The sequence below is a fragment of the Gossypium arboreum genome, chromosome 3 (genome assembly GCF_025698485.1).
Source record: "Gossypium arboreum isolate Shixiya-1 chromosome 3, ASM2569848v2, whole genome shotgun sequence".
Classification (NCBI taxonomy): domain Eukaryota; kingdom Viridiplantae; phylum Streptophyta; class Magnoliopsida; order Malvales; family Malvaceae; genus Gossypium; species Gossypium arboreum.
Window position 1 is genome coordinate 136,840,275 of NC_069072.1, and position 20,986 is coordinate 136,861,260.

At 30.5% G+C, this 20,986-nt stretch overlaps 3 protein-coding genes and 1 non-coding gene across 8 annotated transcripts; 2 read left to right on the top strand and 2 right to left on the bottom strand.

Annotated features, from left to right (window-relative positions):
• Positions 1–38: 38 nt before the first annotated feature.
• Positions 39–6,061, bottom strand: LOC108476036 (uncharacterized). 5 transcript variants are annotated; one of them, XM_017778094.2, is made up of 5 exons: positions 5,687–6,060; positions 4,446–5,383; positions 1,275–2,337; positions 737–1,026; positions 39–426 (listed from the first exon to the last, which is right to left on the bottom strand). In XM_017778094.2, the coding sequence occupies exons 2-5, from the start codon at positions 4,521–4,523 to the stop codon at positions 295–297; spliced, it is 1,563 nt and encodes a 520-aa protein (XP_017633583.1). In that variant the 5' UTR covers positions 4,524–5,383; positions 5,687–6,060; the 3' UTR covers positions 39–294. The 5 variants fall into 5 exon arrangements, with proteins under 5 accessions (XP_017633583.1, XP_052882013.1, XP_052882012.1 ...); XM_053026053.1 differs by having other exon boundaries at positions 292–1,026; positions 4,446–4,650; positions 4,947–5,002; positions 5,848–6,061; XM_053026052.1 differs by having other exon boundaries at positions 292–1,026; positions 4,446–5,002; positions 5,848–6,061.
• A 3,292-nt stretch (positions 6,062–9,353) lies between these two features.
• LOC128291045 (U5 spliceosomal RNA) lies at positions 9,354–9,470 on the top strand. The gene has a single exon (XR_008280822.1). It is a non-coding gene; the product is annotated as a U5 spliceosomal RNA (small nuclear RNA).
• Positions 9,471–10,795: 1,325 nt separating this feature from the next.
• On the top strand, positions 10,796–13,053 carry LOC108474743 (glycine-rich RNA-binding protein 2, mitochondrial-like). The gene is made up of 5 exons (XM_017776754.2): positions 10,796–10,939; positions 11,518–11,651; positions 11,747–11,815; positions 12,514–12,620; positions 12,706–13,053. The coding sequence occupies exons 2-5, from the start codon at positions 11,531–11,533 to the stop codon at positions 12,838–12,840; spliced, it is 432 nt and encodes a 143-aa protein (XP_017632243.1). The 5' UTR covers positions 10,796–10,939; positions 11,518–11,530; the 3' UTR covers positions 12,841–13,053.
• A 3,649-nt stretch (positions 13,054–16,702) lies between these two features.
• On the bottom strand, positions 16,703–18,724 carry LOC108476084 (UDP-glucuronate 4-epimerase 6-like). The gene has a single exon (XM_017778159.2). The coding sequence runs from the start codon at positions 18,430–18,432 to the stop codon at positions 17,071–17,073; it is 1,362 nt and encodes a 453-aa protein (XP_017633648.1). The 5' UTR covers positions 18,433–18,724; the 3' UTR covers positions 16,703–17,070.
• Between the last annotated feature and the right edge of the window lie 2,262 nt (positions 18,725–20,986).

The window sequence follows — 20,986 nt, forward strand, 5'->3', positions numbered from 1 at the left end:
AAGCAAAATGGTAATATGAACAACACTTACAGGAGAGGTGAATAAATGAATGCCACTACTTTTTTTCCCTCTATCTTACATTTATTGTAAATATAAGAGTTCTATGTTACAAATCAAAATTGCAGTGGAATTGCAAAGACCACAGCTAGTTTCTCTCACAATCTCAATTAGAAAGGACCATCTCAGCTTTAAGCAATTCAAATAAGAATATGCACAAGCTTTATACATTACCTTTTCTTAAGGCACCCTTCAGTCATTCGGTTGCTTTCATCGGTTCGTGTGCTTTGAAATGAATTAGTAGCTTGGCACCAGGACGCAGATATGCACCCTACACTTCCAGCAGTGGAATGACGTGATGGACCAACGTGATGGTTGCCGTGGCAGATCAATATGGCAGTCAGTTGTTCGAAAACATTCACTGCAACACTAGAGTTTGACAACAAAAGAATGCTGAATAAAACCAAAGAATCCGCCCCCAACAAGGGCAAAACCCTGCTGCAGTGTAGGAGGGTTAAACATGTGCTCACTAAATAAAGATAAATCAATATGGAATAACATATGGGAGAGCACAAACATCAGCCGACTCTATCTGCAGAGCGTCGGCCCATACTTGTGGTGGCTCGTCAATCTCTGAAAATCCCACCTTGGGTTTCTTTGATTGAGATTCAATACTGTGTAATAGCCATGATTGGTCATCAAAATCAGACCATTCTTCCATTTTGGGCACTGAAAGTACCTGGCTCAAATACTTCAAGTCTGGATGGGGCGGTCTGATAGACACTTCATCAATTTGACTAGCTTGTGCACTTGATGATAATTGCTTTGGTGGGGAGACAGATAACAGCTGAGCTTCAATGATGCCATTCACCTTGCGTTCTTTATTATCGACCTTAAGACTGGTTCCTGCCCCCTTGCTATCTAAAGTAAGTGGAATGGGAGCTTGACAAGGTTCCAATGTCCTTCCATTGCCCGTCAACGGTTGAAAGGAAGAAGTTTTGGGCAACTTATTGGGTTTAATGTCATCAACTGTAAGAAAAAGCAAAAAAGAAAGTGGAACTTGTTACCAAGATGATTATAGAGCTTTCCAACTCTAGCCCCTGCTAACAAAAAATTTGATAAATTATTGCCATGAAAGCAATTGCTCAATTTTATGCACAGGTTTTCTTAACAGATAAAAGACACCAAAGTTTCAAGTGATCACCTACCTAAACTAACACCAAAAAAGTTTCAAGTGATCAGCGGGATTGTATATACAATCATGGTATAAAACTCACCATGAAAAAATCCATTTTTCTCCAAGTTCTTCCGCTTGCGGAGATTTTCCTCAGCAACAACACCCTTGTTTCCATCCTTGGAAGGATGAGAAGTTTTCAGATTAATGTTACCCCCAGGGCCATCTTTGTTGCTTCCTTTTAAGTTATCCAGCTCCAAATTCCTATGTTCACCTTTTGCCTTCGCCTTCTCCTCCTTCGCTTTGTCCCTATCCTTATCTTTGCCGTGACTTTGCTTCTCTCTGTCTTTATCTTTGCGCTTATCCTTGGTTTTATTATCACCTTCTTTTTCTTTAACCTTTTCTTTCCCCTCCCCTCGCTTCTCGGTATTATTCTCCACTTGTTTAGGGATCCCTTCAACTTTAGCTTTAACTGCCCCAGCAAGGTTCGGAACCATAGCATTTCCACCAGCTCTGGTCTCCTCCTTGATCCCATGCACATCGAACCTCCTATCATCACTTCTCTTAGACTTTTCTTTCTCTTCAGCCGGTTTGTTGGCAGTCTTAGCCACAAAACCGACCATTCCCTCATCTCTTTTCCGGTTAGTACCCATAGACTTATCTGCCAATTGGCTTGCAGCTCCAGCACCTTCATCTCTGACCCTCCCCGCCAACTCCTGCACAAATTTAGAATCCCTAAAATCTTGAGCCGGATGACTATTCTGGCTGATCTTCTCCCCGTTAAAACTTGAAATGTGCCCAGCAAAGTTCTTCTCACTTGAAAAACTGCTTCGATCTTTATCCCTACCCTTCTCTTTCTGGATAAACTTCTCCCCACTGTGACCTTCAGGTTTTCCCAGAAATTTCTTCTCATCTGAGGTTTTCTCCCCATTTTGACCATCAGGATGACCAGAAAACTTCTTTTCCTCTGAGGGATTACTTCTTTCCTTCTCTTTTTCTTTATCTCGACTCTTTTCCTTCTTTTTGTCTTTGTCTTTGTGTTTTTCCTTTTTGTCTTTCTTATCCTTATGCTTTCCATCGCTTCTATCTTTCTCCTTTTTTTCTTTCTTTTCTCTCTTCTCCTTCTCCTTCTTCTCCTTCTTATGTGACTTCTCTTTTTGCTTCTCCTGAAAATTGAGAACAATGTTTGAAAAACATAGTTTCACAAATCCAATGTAAAAGAACATTTAAGTAACTTGGAAACAACCAAACATATCTTCAGTAAGCCTAAAAAGTTGAAAGTAACACTAAATGATCCAATAGCACCAAGTTTCAATTAATACCGAATAAAGCATACCAACTGAGAAAATACCTCAGTCGACAAATTACACACCAATTGTACATCAAGAAATTATCGACAGGATTAGTTAAAAGTTAGTGCAGAAGATAATCTATGCATTCTATCCTGAAAAATTACGACAGAAGGGAATTAAAGGAGACAAGGTTGAACCACCATCATTCAACAATATAACGAATCAGCAAACAGACGGCACTAGCTAGAATAGATTGTTAAGTTCCACAAACCTCTACCATAAAACGTTGTATGCTATAACAATTATGAAATACCAAACTTTAAATCACAGACAAAATACCCGTCGCATAACATAGTACATAATGAGTAAAATTGGTATTTGTCCAAAGAGCTTAACCATGCAAAAACAACTAGGAAAAAATACCAACTTCTACTAGTTTGAGCATGGAAAATGATATATAAATCCATAAAGTGCTGCCTATACGCCAAAATGTTCCGAAAATCTCTTCTAGATTTTGGGTGCACAGGGTGATGATGGAGCAGTTGTTAACCTAACTTTGTGGATATACGAGCAGTAGAACAAGGCTGTTAAGAAATAGGAACTCAGGTAATACCACAGCCTTCATGGCATGAGTACAAAATAGATGATAGAAAGGAGATAAGCACTACGCCACCAAAGCAAGGTGGATTTCATTGACATTAGCATTACCATCCCTGGACACTTTCAAGACCAAAGTACTAGAGAAGATCTATTCACTTGAAATTCCATCCTTTAAACAAGAAATTCTCAAGGCGCAATATACTTGTCACACACATTGTCCCACTCAACTTTCAGACACCATTGATTGTTAACATATATACATGCATTGTACTTGAAGGCTTAGAGGAACAGATTTGCCTTTTCAGGTGGGGGGCAGGAGGGGGGAAGCTGCATACACTAAGGAAATATAGTCTACTGACTGTAGTCTCTCAACACCAGCACACAATAACCCAAACCAGAGGGATAAGGGAAAGGAAATTATGAACGGGAACAAAACTAATTTAAACTGTTCTAAAATGCGAGAAAGAAAAACATGAAAAATACACCAAAAAACTTCATTTTCTTAATTGCAGATTCACTTGCAATTCTAGATAGCTTTCATCTACATATTTGATGTCAATTGTGAAAATACTCTTCCTCTCAAATTATGCAGTAAAGCAACAAAAAGTCATGGTCAACATAAATATCCCCAATTAACTATGCTTAATTAATCACTTCAATAAAATGTTTTATTCTCGCTGCAGTGATCCAGGTACTCTGGCTTTATCTTTTTGTTTCCTTTAGAGAAATTGGTGCCTTCTAGTGAAAGATAGGAGTAAGGACTTTTCATGCGCTGACCAGAATGGTTACTCTATTAAGTCTAACACACAGTTTTCTCTAGAATCACGCATTCACTTGGTTAAGGCAAAAAAATGGGTCTTCATAGAATACATTTCAAGACCAAATAGAGTTCATTCAGTCATAAATATCACAGCTAGAGATGTTCATTCAGCAATTAATTAAGATCTTGAGATGCTAACAACTAGTCCTTGAGATGTCCATTCAATCATAAATATCACAGCTAGTGCCTAATGGTGAGTATACAAATTAGAACAAGAAATCCCAGTATACCATTTTAAATAAGCCTGCAGTTCAACTGTTTATTTCTATATGATTCAGTTGCTACATGTTCATAACATACAGCCTATCAACCTAATCCGAAATTATAAAAATTCTTCATTCAGCAAGGCAAGGCATTATTGAATCATCAATAAGAATAAAATCACAGAACACTATATTTACATAAAATACATTGAGACAAGATAGAAGAAACCTTATAAGGCAATTTAACATCACTTGGAAATGTTACAGTCTAATTCAGATCAGGGAATTTGTTCTCATGATACTAATGAATGCTAATTCTATCATAAAAATGTTACATAACGTAAGTAAGCGGTGTTAACCTTATTTAGCAAGTCCACGTCATCGGTCCTAGCCTTCTTTTCATATCCTGGTGGTGGGAAAGGAAAGCAACGCGACATTTCACAGAAGTTTAGAACACGAAATAAGAATGCCTTTTGAGCGCAAAAACACTTGGATTATCTTCCAACAGCAATGTCCCAGAAAAGGAACAACAAGTAACTATGCTCCTATCCATGCCCCATATCCCTGCATACATTTCCAGCTTCAGTGTTCCTCCATGAAACTCCTGTCACTCTTAATAGCTCAAAAAAAGTTCCTAAACCCACCAAGCTCCTTAATCTCCCTAACCTCAAATGTAACCCCAAGTCAACTATCTATGACTAAATCACTTCAAATAATAAAATCACCACAGCAAGTTTCCAATCACTGCTAAACCCTACTGTTGCTTTACCCTAAGCTACTTCAATAATGCCCCAAATAGAAATATAACTTAAAGAAATGCTGTTCTGATCAAGAATTCTAGCTCAAAAACTATGGTATACCAAATGGTTCTTCAAGAAACAAAAATGGTCCAGTACAATCTGACCCTCACTGTTATCTGCAGCACAATAGAGAATCATCACCTCCTTGTCCCAATAATATAATCCAATGCCAAAACCATCCCCAAATTGAGATCAAACACATAAAAGATTTACTGAAAACCCAAATACCCTATTTCTCTAAAACAACTAAATCTTCAAGCTTTTGAATCACTATCTACACAATTATATACGAAAGCAATCTTCTTCCATGTCCAAAAGCTTTTCAATCACCATTTCCCTTTAAGCAATCTGTTTTAATAACTTAAACCTCGAAACAAACAGCTCTTCAATCCGATACTGCAAAAACGAGAGGTTGAGCTCATTTATACTCTAATCAGAACCCTAATCAGTTCCCAATTTGGGAAATTCCCCCCAATTTGTTGATCCGGATGAAAACCCTACAAAAAACAATTCAATCAAACAAAAACTTCAGCTGAGATAACATCAAGTATCCATTAAATTAAAATTGAATAACATTAAGAAAACCCCAATTTTCTCTAACCATCAAATTTAAAAAAACCCTAAAAAAGGTTTTTAAAAAAAAGAAACTTTCTTTTTCTAAGTACCTTAATAGTAAATGGATATCGATCAAAAAGCAAAAAAAAAAAAAAAAAGAGCTTTGATTCCAAGCCAAAAAATCAGCTTTTAAAAAAACAAAAAATGAAATTTGAAGGGTAATGAGGAAAGGTTAAGATTATTACCTTGCCCGCAACAAATTGGGCATTGTAGGAAGGAACAAGATCGTTTCTTTTACTTTTTCTTTTTTTGCTCTTGAATTAATAAAAAATTAATTATAGAAAATACAAATTAAAGAGATAAGTAGAAGAAGTAAGTAAAGTTTAATCCCAGTTTCTTTTTCTACCTGTTATATGATTTTCTTTTCTTTTTTTGAGGGTTTTTTTCTCTTAATCTTTGGGTATTGAAGTGCTGGGTATTTTGAGAGAAAATAAAGGAAAACTATAAAAGAGCTCTTCTTTGAAAGAAGAAGGCCTTATTATTAATTTGTATTTTCGGAGGTTCGATGCGAGACAGAAAATCTTACAACAAAATCAAATCCAAACAAAAACAATTTTTAATTACTTAATTTAAGAGAGGCCGAAGAAGAAACCTACAAAAGGCCCAAATATTTTGTAAAAAAAAAAAAAAACAGTCCTTCCAAAAAAATGGAGTAATTTAATTTTATTAATTTTGAAAATAAAGGGTAATTAAGTGTTAATATTTTTATTAATTATGCATAATTTGAGTTCTTAATATGGTTTCGATTTAATAATTTTAGTCTACAATATTTTTGTAAATATTAAGATCAAATTAACAAAATACGTAAATATTAAGGACTAAACTTGTTGTTACTCAATTAAAATTATGTATACTTGATGAAATATATTAATATGGTGATTAAATATGCTTAATTACTCACTTTTAAATTTGACTAAATTAAATTGCTCCGATTTTTTAAAGAAATCAATTTTCTCAATTTTAAATTTAAAAAGAATGAGAAAATCTTTTATCCAAATATATATCGAAATTTATATAATAGGAATCAAATTAAATTGTAATTAGATAAAAGTTTAACTTTTTTTTTAAATTTGGATGGATTAAGTTTTAGTTGGTTCAATAAATTATATATTACAATTAATTAACATTTAACCTTATTTCATTATTTTCATTAAATTGATCAATTTAATGGTAGAATAATTAATTTGAATTAATCTCGAAAGATCTTATAAATGCTTTTTACTTGACATGCGAATAGTGAATAGTCGATTGAATTTATTTTCTCTATTTTAATATTAATATTAATTTTAAATTAATTTATTTAATTAAACCAATCAAATCGAGAATCAGTAAAATTAATTTAATAATCAATCCAATGTTGAAAACGTTAATATATTGATAAAATGATAAAATTGTAACCCATCTATTGAAATCTTATAATCAAAATTGAACTTGACTAAAACAGTAATTATGCAATGCGGAGAATAGATTTGTTAATAGATTGCGCTCTTTGTCTAAATTTAAATATTTATTTAAAATTGAAAAAAATAATAAGCTCGAAAAATATAAATAATATAGTAGATTTAAAATATATTTATATTAGCTATTTATAAATATCAACTAAATTTTAAACTAAATAAAATATTAATAAATATAAAATATGTATTAGGAGAGGTTTTGTATTAATGAATCCTTCACCCAGGAGTTTAGTTACAGCAAGGAAATCCATTTTCTTTTCAAGTAGTGGAGAATAACCACGTGGCAACACCCCAGTCTATGAGTTCATCCATCTGTTTATTACACCTGTAACCCTATCCTTTCTCATTGAATATAAAAAGAGAATATAAGGCAAAAAAAAGAAGAAAATGTTCGATGATTGAATCCCAAGACTCTCCCCCCATGTGATTTTGCTTTTACCATTGCATCCTTACAATTTTATTTTTCTATTTTTAATTAAATTATTTAAATTATAAAGTCAAGCTAAATAATTAACAAAGTCAATATAAAAAAAGCATAAACACCACAAACAAACCTTTATATAGCTTTTTATTTATATTATATTATCATGGGGTAAATCAGAAAATATTTTAGGAACTTAAAGTTAAGTTATAATTTTTACGATAGAAATAATGCAATATCATCATTTTAATAGACTATATCTTTATAAATTTTAAAGAATTAAATTAAATTTTTATATTTTTAGGTGGTAAAATGTAATTTTACCTTTATTAATTTAAAATTTTAAAATTTTAAAAGGATCATATGAAAAATAAATCACTTTAGGCAAGGCGAACCCTACCAACCTCTTAATTTTACCATTTATTATAATTATTCATCGCTTAAATATAATTTTAATAATTTAATATTTCATATTATATAAATTTTTATATATGTACATTTGTTTGTCTTTTTTTATATTTTTAATTTTATTGAAAATAATTTTTAGGAGTTAAACTTGATTACCGAAATTTTAAGATTAACAACAAAACTATATTGGACACTGCCAAACAAGAATGCTAATTTAAGCTTATCTTTTCGCTTCATGTTAGTAGCTAATTAAATATCGTATATAAAAATAACTTTAAAAAGTTGGGATAAATCATAAAAATAAAAAGAATATTATCTGTTTGGGTTGTAATGAAACCAATTATTCTAGATAAATTCTAAATCAATTGGTTTGGCTCGGTGTGAAGCTTAAATTACAATAAAAGAAATTGTTGCAAGTGACTTGATAGATATTATTCTTTTTTCTCATTTTAATATCTCACTTGGGTTAGTCGATGTGTTATAAAAAAGAATAAAAATAATTTTTAAATTTTAAAATTTTAGAGTTGGAACTAATTAAAAGAGTTTGTAAATGCTGAGGCCAAATTTATAAATTCTTTTAAAATTAGAACTAAAATAATAAATTTTAAAAATATTAAAGGCTAAATTTGTTATTTTTATTTTTTACATTTAGAATCAATTAATAGAATGTGTGAACATTAAAGGGCTAATTTTATTACTAAATTAATAAAAAGCCCATATTAGTTCAAAGTGATTAAAATATTTAATTTAAAAATTTTAGTAATTAAATCAAAAAAAATAGTTGAAACTAATTTAATAATTTACCCATAAAAAATTTCGACATGAATTTAACGCATCACATTATCATTTAACAGAAAACTAATTTACAGGTATCGAAATATATATTTTTCCAGTTGAGAAATCGAAATCGAAATGCAATCAATCCCCCCTTAATTATATAAAAATATAATATATTGATATAATGGCCAAAGGGCCCATAAGGGCCCATAAGGGCCCAATGGGGGCCTTTGCATAGGCGTTTGCCTTATGCCAGGATGGGCAAAACCCAAAATCCTCCAATATCTTTGGAACCCAACAATTGTTCCCTCTACAAATGACCAAACACTCAAAAACATCATGTGTTTTATTATACACAGTTCTAATGTGTTTTTACATCAAACAAATAATTAAATGTTTTAAATTAATTCCTAATTTTATAAACATAAATTACATGAATAGAATATAAAATATAATAATTAATTTAATTAAATATAAGTCCTATAAAAATTTTAAAAATTACACAAATATAAAATAAAAATTTTGAAAAATAAAAATTATTATGAGCTAGACTAAATGATTTTGAGTTAAATATTTATAAATATTTTATTCAAATAATTTATTTATACTGATAATATATAATAATTAAATAGAAAATTTTACTCGTGGTCCCTTTTCGATTTTAAGTCCTGAGAAATAAAGATAAAATGGTACTTTATTGCAGCTGTATCCCACATCGATGACAAACATAGGCCAACACTCCAACTTCAGCTATATAAACTAACGCGAATCGCTCAGGTATAGTCACGGAGCCGTGCGGTGAGCACAGAGCGAACTATTCTTTCGCCTTTTACTAGAGAATACCGTGTGCTCGCCGTTCTAAGCGGCATACGCCAATTTTTGGAGGGCTCGTCTATCTCGATGAGTCCCAACAAGTCTAGTTCTAAAATATTTTCAAGTTTAAAAGGCTTCTAGCTGATATTTGATAGCCTTTGGGAAGTTGAGTGTACAATTTTCAGTAAGTTCTTAGCTGTAGTTATAATATAATATTACTAAAATGAAAATATAAAGTAATTATATATTATTTTTTAAGCATTTAAGTTTATAAGTTCTAACTCAGTATTCTGATATAATTACAGAATGTCATTTGTGGTATTATTATAATCATCCTTTTGTTTTTCCATACATTTTTATAATTAACCAAAAATAACGAGTAAGAGAAAGCAACCTCTTTTCTCTTGTTTGGACTTTGGCTAGCATTCTTCTTTTAAACAAAGTGAAAGTAAAGGGATTTAAATATATATATATTTGCTATCATTTGATTTACCTAGACTTTGTTTGGTTTTAGAAAATGGAAAATATTGAAGAAAATATATTTTTGTTGAAAATTTTGATTTTTTAGAAAATAAAAATATGCGAAGCTAAAAATAATAAAGAAGTTATTTCATTGTTTTCATTAAAATATTTTATAGAAGTGAAGGATGAAATAAAGATAATCAATTTTAAATGAATCGGTGTTGGTTTAAATTCATATAAACATAAAAATATTTAAATTACCTGGCAATAATATGGAAGACGTGTGATTAATGTTGTGTAATGACACAATGATCAAAATCAATGACGTTAGTGACCAAGTTGCAATAATTAGACAAAAACATAAAAGTTAACCAAATATAAGTGATTATTTTTCTAGTTTATCTTATAATATTTGGAAAAGTTGTAATATTTTTTTAGGTAAATTCTATCCAATGTCACTAAACTATTAATAAGTTTATGTTTCAGTCACTGAATTTTAAAAAGTTACAAAATGGTCAATAAACTATTTAAAGGTTTTGATTTGAGTCACAATGCTGTTAAATTTAAAAAAAAGTTCACCTATCAAGCTCTAAGCTAGGATTTGATGATCGGTACTGTGGGTCAATATCTATCGACAAATAGAATAACATGTCTTAAATTTAAGTTGATGTGACAGTAAGTGTAAAACATCATAGAAGAAAGTTGTTTCATAAAAAAAATAAATTATAGAAGTGAAGGGGAAGAAGAACTTTCAATTGGTACAATGAAAAAAAAAAAAAAAAGTCATACAATAAAGATGTCTACAACTTAATAACTTACATGAAAACATTTTGATACTTCAGTGATGATTTTATAATTTTTTGAAGTTCAGTGATCATAACATAAACTTAATAATAGTTTAGTGACATTTTGGACTAATTTACCCATTATTTACCAAAACCGAGCCCGACTTTAAAATAACATAAAAGGATATTTCATGAGGGTCTAACTCTTAAACCCTAGCTGCTTGCTTTACTCTCTCGTTTGTTTCAAAACCCCTAGCCGCTTCCTTAAATCTCTGGTCTCTCTCATAATTTTCCTTGTTATTCTTCCCCTTCAAGGTAAAGATCATTGCTTTTTTTTTTTTTTTGTGATATGGGTCTAATTATACTTACCCGTTTACTAAATTTTCCTTAAGATGATTATTTCATTCTGGGTTTATGGTTCTGATTTGTTTTGATGTTTCAGCCTTTTTAGTTAATTTATCTTGCTCTGTTGATTTTATTTATGTTTTCATTTATGTTTATGTTGCATGTTTCTTTGTTCTGTGACTTCATGGAAAATTTCTTATATATGATATTGTTCTTGTTCATATGATGTATGAAGCATGTTAAATTTTTTTTAAATGAGGTGTAAATGCTTTCATATGAGAGGAATGATTGAAGAAAGCTGGAAAATTTCACCCTGTTTTTAACAGTGATGTTATGAGAAGTTAAAGTTTTTAATGGGATCATAAACCCTTTTATTTATAGTATAATAGGATTTATTTTTAGGGATTTTTGAAGCTTCATATCATTATGTAGTTCTTTTTTGTGTGTTTTGTTTTGGTTATTAATTAAATTATCTAGCTTTGATCTAGCATGCTGTTTTGATTTTGTTCCTTTGGCTTGATATTGTTGCTGCAAAAAAAATGATACAGTGAAAGCATTATAATGGCATTCTCTAGCAAACTTGGAAGCCTTTTGAGGCAAAATGGGCAAACCCCAATGATATCTTCAATGCTTAACACACTTCGTTGCATGTCGACATCGACCAAGAAGCTTTTCATTGGAGGTATTTAGACATGTTCGATTGGTGGTCAGAAATTATATGTTTATCATGTAATGTGTATTTGACTTGAATTGAATCTGTGGTTCTGTGGTTCTTAGGTCTTTCATATGGAACCGATGACCAAAGTCTCAAGGAAGCATTTTCTGGATTCGGTGATGTTACTGAAGGTGAGTTGCATTGGTAATTCGTATGGCACTATTAAGCATTTTTGTGAAGCATTGTATACTATATTTTTGTAATTTGTTGCATAATTTATCTCTATCTTTCTTCAAGATTTTTCATAGAAGTTGAATAATGAGGAGTGCAAGTGAGTGTCTTTCATTTTACTTTAATAGAAAATATAACTATTTTTGGTCATTGAACTTTGTTTGATGTGTAGGAAGAATTGTTGCTTGCATCTTGTTTGGTAAAAGTATCATGAAGGCCCTTATACCAAGAGTCAGATTACATTTTGCCTCCTTTACTAAAAAAAGGGCAAATTAGTCCATCTCTGTATCTTAGATCAAAGAGCAAATTGTGTTTCTATTAAAAATTTCATTCAATTCTAGTGGTTCTTGTACCTCAATATGAGGTATACATGGCACATCACATGTCAATCTGGTCATTCTGTCAGTCACGCTAGTTTTTAACGGTACAAGTTGACGAAATTTTTAACATAAATGATCACTTTGCTCTTTGATCCAATGTATAGGGACTAATATGCTCAATTTTTGTTAAAGGGGGTAAAATGCAACCTGACTCTTAATACAGGGTCCTCCACGGTACTTTTACCCATCTATTTTAAATGATGATAATTCATTACAATTTTTATGGTATTGAGGGTGGTGTCTATTCTTGTTCTCATTCTGTATTTTACAATTATCAGCTCGGGTTATCACCGATAGAGACACTGGGAGGTCCAGGGGCTTTGGTTTTGTTAACTTCGCTGACGATGAATCTGCCAGCAATGCCTTGTCAGCCATGGATGGACAAGTGAGGAAGAAAACAAACAATTACTTAAATGCAGAACATGTTTCTTTTGAACTACAGATTGACTGTTTTGTATTGAAAATTTCAGGAACTCCAAGGGAGAAATATTCGAGTAAGTTATGCCAATGAAAGACCTAGCGGCCCTCGTTCATTTGGCAACAATGGTGGTTTTGGTGGCAGTAGAGGTTTTGGAGGTGGATCCAGAGACGATTCAAGCTTCTAGGCTCCCATACCATCATCTGTCCGCGGACATGCCTCCATAGCTAATAGGCATTTAGTTTTGAGAATGTGTTCATTTGGTTTCAAGGATTTGCTGAACTTATGCAACTACTTTATAATTTATTTTATAAGGTTTAATTTTGCCCATTGTTTGTATGTTTTTACCCAACACATTATCTATGTTTGGCAAAGGTAAGCTTTGCTTTTCGAGTTTCAACATTGCTTGGTTCGATTCTAACATGCTCTTCATTGCTTGTATCTTTACTTTCGTTGCAGGGGAATTTCATCGCGTTTGCTTTCATTATAAGGTAAATGCAGACACCACTAGAGGTAAGATCACAGGTCACAGCCTAGTTTTTAGTGAGTTTTTATCTCTTTCATTTGTTGAGATTCATACCCTATTGATCTTGATTTTCGAGCTTCGAATTTCAAGTCGAATCAACTTACCCTTTTATTGATCCAAGGGAGATTCTTTTCTTGCCAAATGTGAAGAAGTACATGTTCTACTACGTATTTCACATTCCCAGAGTTATTGGCAATGCATGTTCTAGTATATATATACACATAAAAATAGGGTTAACTGTCCCGTATTCGGATGGTGTGATGTGAGCATGAGCACACGACTCAAGCTCGTGCTCGTGCTCACGAAAGTGCTAATGAGTATTCGACCAAACTATGGGGAATGCCCTTTTTACAATGGATGTTCAGTGTTTTTTCCAACGTTTCAGGGCTCATACGTTTGTAAATATATTTATATATAATTTGTCTTCAAATTATAACTAAATTATCTAAGCTTTATTTTTGGTGAATGTACTTTAAAGGTCCTTTTATTTTAGGAGTTGATCAAATTAACTTTTGTATTATTAAATGAAATCAAATAATGTCAAATTGAAATAGAATTAAAATTTATGTCTTACAAGTGTAATAACAAGAAGAAAAAGCTTATTTATTATCTATGTATTACAAATGGTTTGACATAAGGTAAAGAATAATTAATACAAATATAAATTTGAAATTTAAAAAAATGCACGATTAACTCTTGTAAAAAAGAGAATATTCAAAATAAATGGAAATTTACTATTTAATACATGCGTAAAAATAATATTACTATCAAACATTATTTAATTTTGTAAATGATATTTTTAAAGTTTTTATAATTTTGTAAATAAAATATCTTATTTATAATTCAAATACAATTAAAAAGAAAATTTGAGATACTTTTATACTGTAAATAAACTTACTTATTTTATTAGTATAATAATTAAATTGCTCTATTTAATAATAGAGAAACTAATTTGATTCAATAATCTTTTATTTTCTTATAATAAAATGAATCCTTGTATACTTACCAAGGTATGGTATCGGTTCTATTAATGGAAAGTATCATTCAGATTTCATGTTCATATATTCAAGGTTTTGTCCTCGATTACGAAGAGTGTTCAAGGTGCTTGATCGTGAGTAGTACTATTTTTCCAATGTAATCTTTATATTTTAAATATCATAAGCCGAAAACAAAATAAAATTGTAAATTTGATTCTCAATATATATTCATTTTCAACATTCAAACCCAAATCTCAGTGTAGATTCTCAAAATCTTTGAATATAATGTATTTTACTGTCACAAATTCAACTTTACAACTAATTAATGGAATAAATGAATGAATTAATTAATAAAACAAAAGTAAATTACAAGCAATACTCTGGGGTTTAACACAACAAAACATGTTCTGTTTTTTTGCTTTAAAACAACTCATGTTTGTGAAGTCCTTAAAGGTTGCTTCAACTTTAATTTATGGTCCCTCAAAAGAAAGAAAGAAAGAAATCTAATATAAGTTGTGCTGTGAATTATTATTATTATTATTAATTTTCATTATTTTTGTTCTTAAATACATGAGATACACGTGATTAAACCGTTTGGTTGATAATTCGCTATTAATAATAATTGAGAGCAAATTTATATTATTGAATTAAGATAATAATAAATTTAGATCTTAAAATAATTGTGTGATTTTATAAAATTTGGATTTTTCTGATTTGTTAAAATCTTAATTAAATCCAAGCATGTGATTGATGATATGTTTTCATTTACACCAATTAAAATCTATTATTATTTGGTGAATTTTGAGGAGTTAATTTCGATTTAAACTTATTACTATTTAAATTCAACTCGATTCTATTACATTTATCTTCAAGAATGTTTTAAGTTTTAGTAAAAGTATTATAGAGGTTATTTCTATTTAGAAAATGAATAAATTAGTTTTTATACATTAGATTAAAAATAAATTAATTTTTTTATTAAAAATTATTTATTTTATATTATTAAAACTAACGTAATTGATAGAATAACTAAAAAATAACACGAGACATATCACGTTTATCTCCTGTACCAATTTACGCTTCCCTAACACGATCAAAAGCATGGTTGCCAAAATCTAAGGTCGGCGGTGAGTCTCCAAAATAGAGGATCAATAATAATACCAGAGAAAAAAAACAAACAAAAAACAAAAAAGACAGCGGGGGTCTTTTCGTTGTCTATTAATTAATTAAAATTAATTATGTAAGAAAAGAAAAAAAGCTTGGTTACCAAGTCTTCTACCCTGGAAAGTTCACCCAATTATTGTCTTTTGGAAAATTTAATTAATTAATTAAATCAACTTTATCATCCTTCAACTTTTCTTCCTTTTGGGGCTGAATATCTTTTCATGTATTTAATCCAAATATGAAATCTTTAGAAATTGGATCTAATTGGATTAAATATTGTCAAATTTATTATCGATTTATTGTTAGTATACTCAGTGGCGAAGTTAAAGGGGTTGACAGGGCCTGCCCTTAAAATATAAAATTAATATTTAAACTTTTAAAATTTTTAAAAAATTTAAATTAGTAAAAATTAAATTATACTTTAGCCCTCTAAAATTATAAAATTTAATTTAATCCTTTAAAATTATAAATATATAAACTATAAAAATTAAAATTTCCTCTAGCCCTCCTAAAAATTGTTCTAGCTTTGCCTTTAAGTATACTCTATTTTTAATCCGATGTTAACTTATCTTAAAATTAAAACTTGAATATCTTTTATGAGTATTGGATGCATCTATAATATGTACTCTCGTATTGTGATGTTTGGTATTGATTAGTTATTTCTAATACTTTTAATGTAGATTTCGACATATAAACATAAAAGAAATATCCCACATGATTATTTTAGGGTTTATTGCATAATGTATTATAATATTATTATAATTTTTAAAAATAAATATATAAGATTAAAATAACATCTCGCCTTACTTTTCCCTTTTAAAAATAAATAAATTTAAAATTCATCGAACAGTTTGAACTATATTATTAAATAAAAAAATATCTAAACACCGAAGAATTTAAAGATCACATAAACCCTCCATTTTGTGCGGGGTTTGGGTTTTGTTACGCTTCATGGAGTATCATTACTCCGAGAAAGACTAGACTAGTTTACTTCCGTTTGAGTCCAAATCCCTCTAGTTCAAGTAATTCAATCGACTCTTACTTTTTATTACAATTTTTTAGAGTATTTTTTATGTTTACTTTACTGTCTATGTTTAAAACTATAATTGTTTCTCTTAACAATATTATGATCTTTAAAATTTGAACTTATCATTACTAATTTAATGTTTACTATAATCACTTTTTAACCTTTAAATAAACGCTTCAACACACTCAAACTATGTCCCGCTACATCGATAATAATATCAATCAAATTAAGACTCTATCGACTAATACGAAAAACAAAAAGAACACTCATAACCCAAAAAACTTAAAATCTTGACTTATATATAAAACTCAAAATAAATACAGAAATGCATAAAAAACAAAAAATCTTAATGTCATCATTGTTGTTCAATCACAAATTCATTCTTTTCTTTTCATATGAAAAATCAACGGTCAAGACCTGCCCCTTTTCTTAAGCAGACCCCACCAAATTATTACACCTCATCTCGATAGATCTACAACCTTTTCTCTCTCCCTTTCATAATTTTGTCCCCCTTTTTTTTTTTCTTCACATTTCCTATATATTTCGTCAAAATCTATATATAAAAATCTATAATTATATATTCTACATGAACGACAATTGCAACAATTTTGATCCCTTTCCTTTTTTTGGGTTTTCTTTTTTACATCAATATAACCATTAAATAACAATGAAAAATTAAAAAGGACCGGGCAGCAGCCATGGAAATGAAAATATGAAAGCTTGTTCTTAACTGGATTCATCGAAATGTTGGGTTTCTTTTGAGCGTTTCGATTCAATCCCAAAGTAACTCACGTACCATTTCACGAATTTTCTCAACCCAGCAGCTAAATCCGTGGTGGGTTTATACCCAAAATCCTTGTAAGCTAACGTGACATTGGCATGTGTGTAGGGGACATCACCATTTCTGGGCAACGTAATCACATGTTTCTTGGCTTTTGTGTTGAGCAATCCTTCTAAAATCGAGACTAATCGGCCGACGGGAACAGGGGAAGTGTTTCCCAAGTTGTAAACCCTTAATTGAGCCGGTCCTTTCTTTTTTCCGCCGCTACCGGTGCTTTTTTCCGCCGTGTCTAACGCTCCTAAACAACCTTTCACAACGTCGTCGATGTAAGTGAAGTCACGCGCCACCGCTTTTTGATCTTGGGTTCTGTAGATATCAATGGGTTTCCCTTGAAGAATATCTTTAGTGAAAAAGAAGTAAGCCATATCGGGTCTTCCCCATGGACCATAAACGGTGAAAAATCTAAGTCCGGTGAGGGAAAGGCCGTATATATGGTTATAAGTGTGAGCGATTTCCTCACCGGCTTTTTTCGTTGCAGCGTAAAGACTCGCCGGACGGTCAGTTCTATCATGTTCGGAGAATGGGTTTTCAGTGTTGAGTCCATAAACGGAGCTCGACGAAGCCCAAACGATCGCCGGTTGTGGATTCACCGCTTTGGCTACTTCAAGTAAGTTCACAAACCCAGCAATGTTCGACTTAACGTACGACTGTGGGTTTTGCATGGCGTACCGTACACCGGCCTGTGCCGCTAAGTGAAGCACATGAGTGAACGGCACGACGTCGAACAGCTTCGTCAACAACGGGCCGTCGTTCAAATCCCCTTCGACGATGAAAATTTGGTGCTTGCTTAACAGATTCTGCCTCGCCCTTTTCAACGAAGGATCGTAATAATCGTTAAAATTATCCAATCCCAAAACCCCATCGCCGCGTTTTTTCAAAGCAAGTGAACAGTGAGAACCGATGAACCCAGCGGCGCCGGTGACCAAAACGGAAAACCCATTAACTCTACGTGGAGTAGAAGAGTGACGGACTTGTTTCTCCCATGCCGCACCACCAACGAGGGAAGAACCGGAGAAAAGTGAAGTTGAAAGAAAGCTATGACGGTGGTGATGGTGAGGTGCACTGTGGGTATTATCCGATAGTGGAGGGTAGTTAATGGTGAAAAACAAGATCAAAACTAAAGCAATAAGAAGGGTAACACGAAATAGAAATTTAGATGAAGCATTCAACAGCTTCGTGCTATGGACTTTACGAATATAGCTATTGTATCGTTCTAATTTCATGGGTTTGCTTGTATCTGTTGGCATTTTCTTTAAACTTTGTTGTTTGGGAAGAAAGAAAATGAGAGAAAAATGAAGGGCTCAATTGAAAGAAAAATAACTTTGATTTTCTTTTCCCTTTTTTTTTTCTTTTGAGGATGAGCCCTGAAGTTGTGAAGGGTGTAGAGGGGTAGATTATAAAGAGAGAGAGAGAAGGGGAAAATGAAAATAAAAATAAAAATAAAATAAAAGAGAAATTAGAGCAAAGGAAAGGGGGTTGGTATTGGTTGGAAACCACTTTCTGTTTTTGGGTTCTTCTTTAACTAGCTTTGCCTTAACTATTATAATATGTTAGAATATATGATATAATTATATACTATATTTGTTGAGTCGGGTGATAAGAAAATTCGATTATTATTTAAGTTTCGATTTTGGGTTTTTTCGAAAATTTGATTATTATTTAAGTTTCGATTTTGGGTTTTTTCAGTATTATTTATGTTTGTTTTATAATTTTTACTTAGGGTTTATAATTATTTTTGTTCGAGCACAGTATTCTTCATTTAAAAGTGAAATGAGTGAAAATAGTAGTATATAATGCGCTTTCTGTATTGGCAACAATACTTATATCAATCGAACTAAAATTCAATCGGCATTATATTATTTATCTAACACTTAATTGATACGGGTTTAAAAAGTATTATTTATTTTACGATTTAGTTTTTATGTAATTTTACAACTGAATCGATAAAATCATATTATACCAAATTTAATTAGAGACATTAATATGCATTATGATTTGTGGGGATTAAATTGCAAATGGAAAGTGAGCAATAAATTGGATGATAAAAATGGGTATTTGATTTTCAATAATAATTATGATATGTAAGAAAAATCAATGCATTAACTTATCATACTTATGATGAAAATGGGGAGTAAAAGAGAGATTGGGATATTTGCAATTGCCAGCTATGTTGTTTTGAGGAAACCCCCATTTTCTCCCCATGTGCTTCACACGTGTTGCCATTTTTAGACCAATTTCCCATAGATTTTATTATTATTATTATTATTGTTCCATTTTTAATTACCAAATCTAATTTTCACCATAAATAAATGTAATAACTACTAGACTTCTTGTTACTTCTAGATGGACCGTAAAAATTGATTGATGTAACTAAAATTAAATTAGTTGTTGTAATAATGAAAATCGAAAATTGTAGTTAAGTTCGAATTAAATTTTATTCAATTTGATTTTTACATTTATTTTAGTGTTGAAATAATAAAAGGGTATTTACCTGATTGACTCTTAGCTCAACGGGTATTAATTTTATTGTTAAATATAAAATGATATAGGTTCGAGTGCGCTTAATCACATCATTCTCTTATTAATGACTATGAATATTTTATATTTAATAATTAAATTAGTTAAATTTATATAAATAGAAAAACTCTAATCTTCTCATTATCCAATAAATAAAAAATAGACCGACCCATATGTAAAACTTGTGGGCAGAGCAGTCCATTTAATTCACTGAAAAATAAAATAAAAATAAAATAATCAAATTTAGAAGGCATTTTCTGGGAAGGTTAGGTATAAATATTAAACTAAAAATTAAAAAATTAAGATTAATTTTTAAAATATTTTATTAAGCTAAATAAAATACCGAAAACCATGTGGCCCATGATTCATGACTTGTATTAAACTTAGGTCAACAATTAATAAAACCCTGTTTTATTTTTTGGTAATTTTAATTTTCAAATGTATATTTATGACCGACAAAGAATTTAAGGTTTCGATTCATATTCTAATTTTTTTCAAAAATTAATCTAATTTTATATAAAAATTTTAAATATTTTATTTTTAATATATGAATAAATTAGATTCTATTACTGCAAGACAAGAAACTTGCCGTGTCGGTGGTCATAATCATGACTTTCCTTTTTTATTTTTCGTGAGCTGGGAATTTTTTTCCAAAAACTAGTTGTTTATTTCCTTTCCTATTTTTTATTGATTTTTTAATTAAATTATAAATTTATAAGAGATTAATTATTGTATTATTATTTAATATATTATTTTAAGTCAAAATTTGTGATTTAATCCTTATATTTTTAAGTTAAAAGTTAAAATTTTAGTCCAATTAGGTTTGCTTATCAAGCTCACAATGATTTTACTTTTGACGTAATTACATGAGTGTATTGATGATTAATTTTGACTAATAAATAATATTAATAGTGTTAACGATAATATGAGATTTTAAATTAGAGAAAAAATAAGAGAGTTTAGTTTTTTTTAAACTTTCTAGGCTAAAAATATTATTTGGTAGGCGAGCTTGATACTTTTTTAATATGGTGCATGTATTTGGAAAAATTATACATTTTAATACCTGAAGATAATAATATTAAATCTTTAGTGTTTACTTGAGTTTTAGGGTTGATATGATGAAATTTTTAATCAACTAATAATATTAACAATTAATTTTATCAAATCAATCCTAATCACAAAACATCATGCTACATTTAACAAATTAAACATTAAATTAAACAAAATAAAACTGAATTTATTCTACTAGAAAGATCATGGAAATTTAAATATAATAATAGCAAT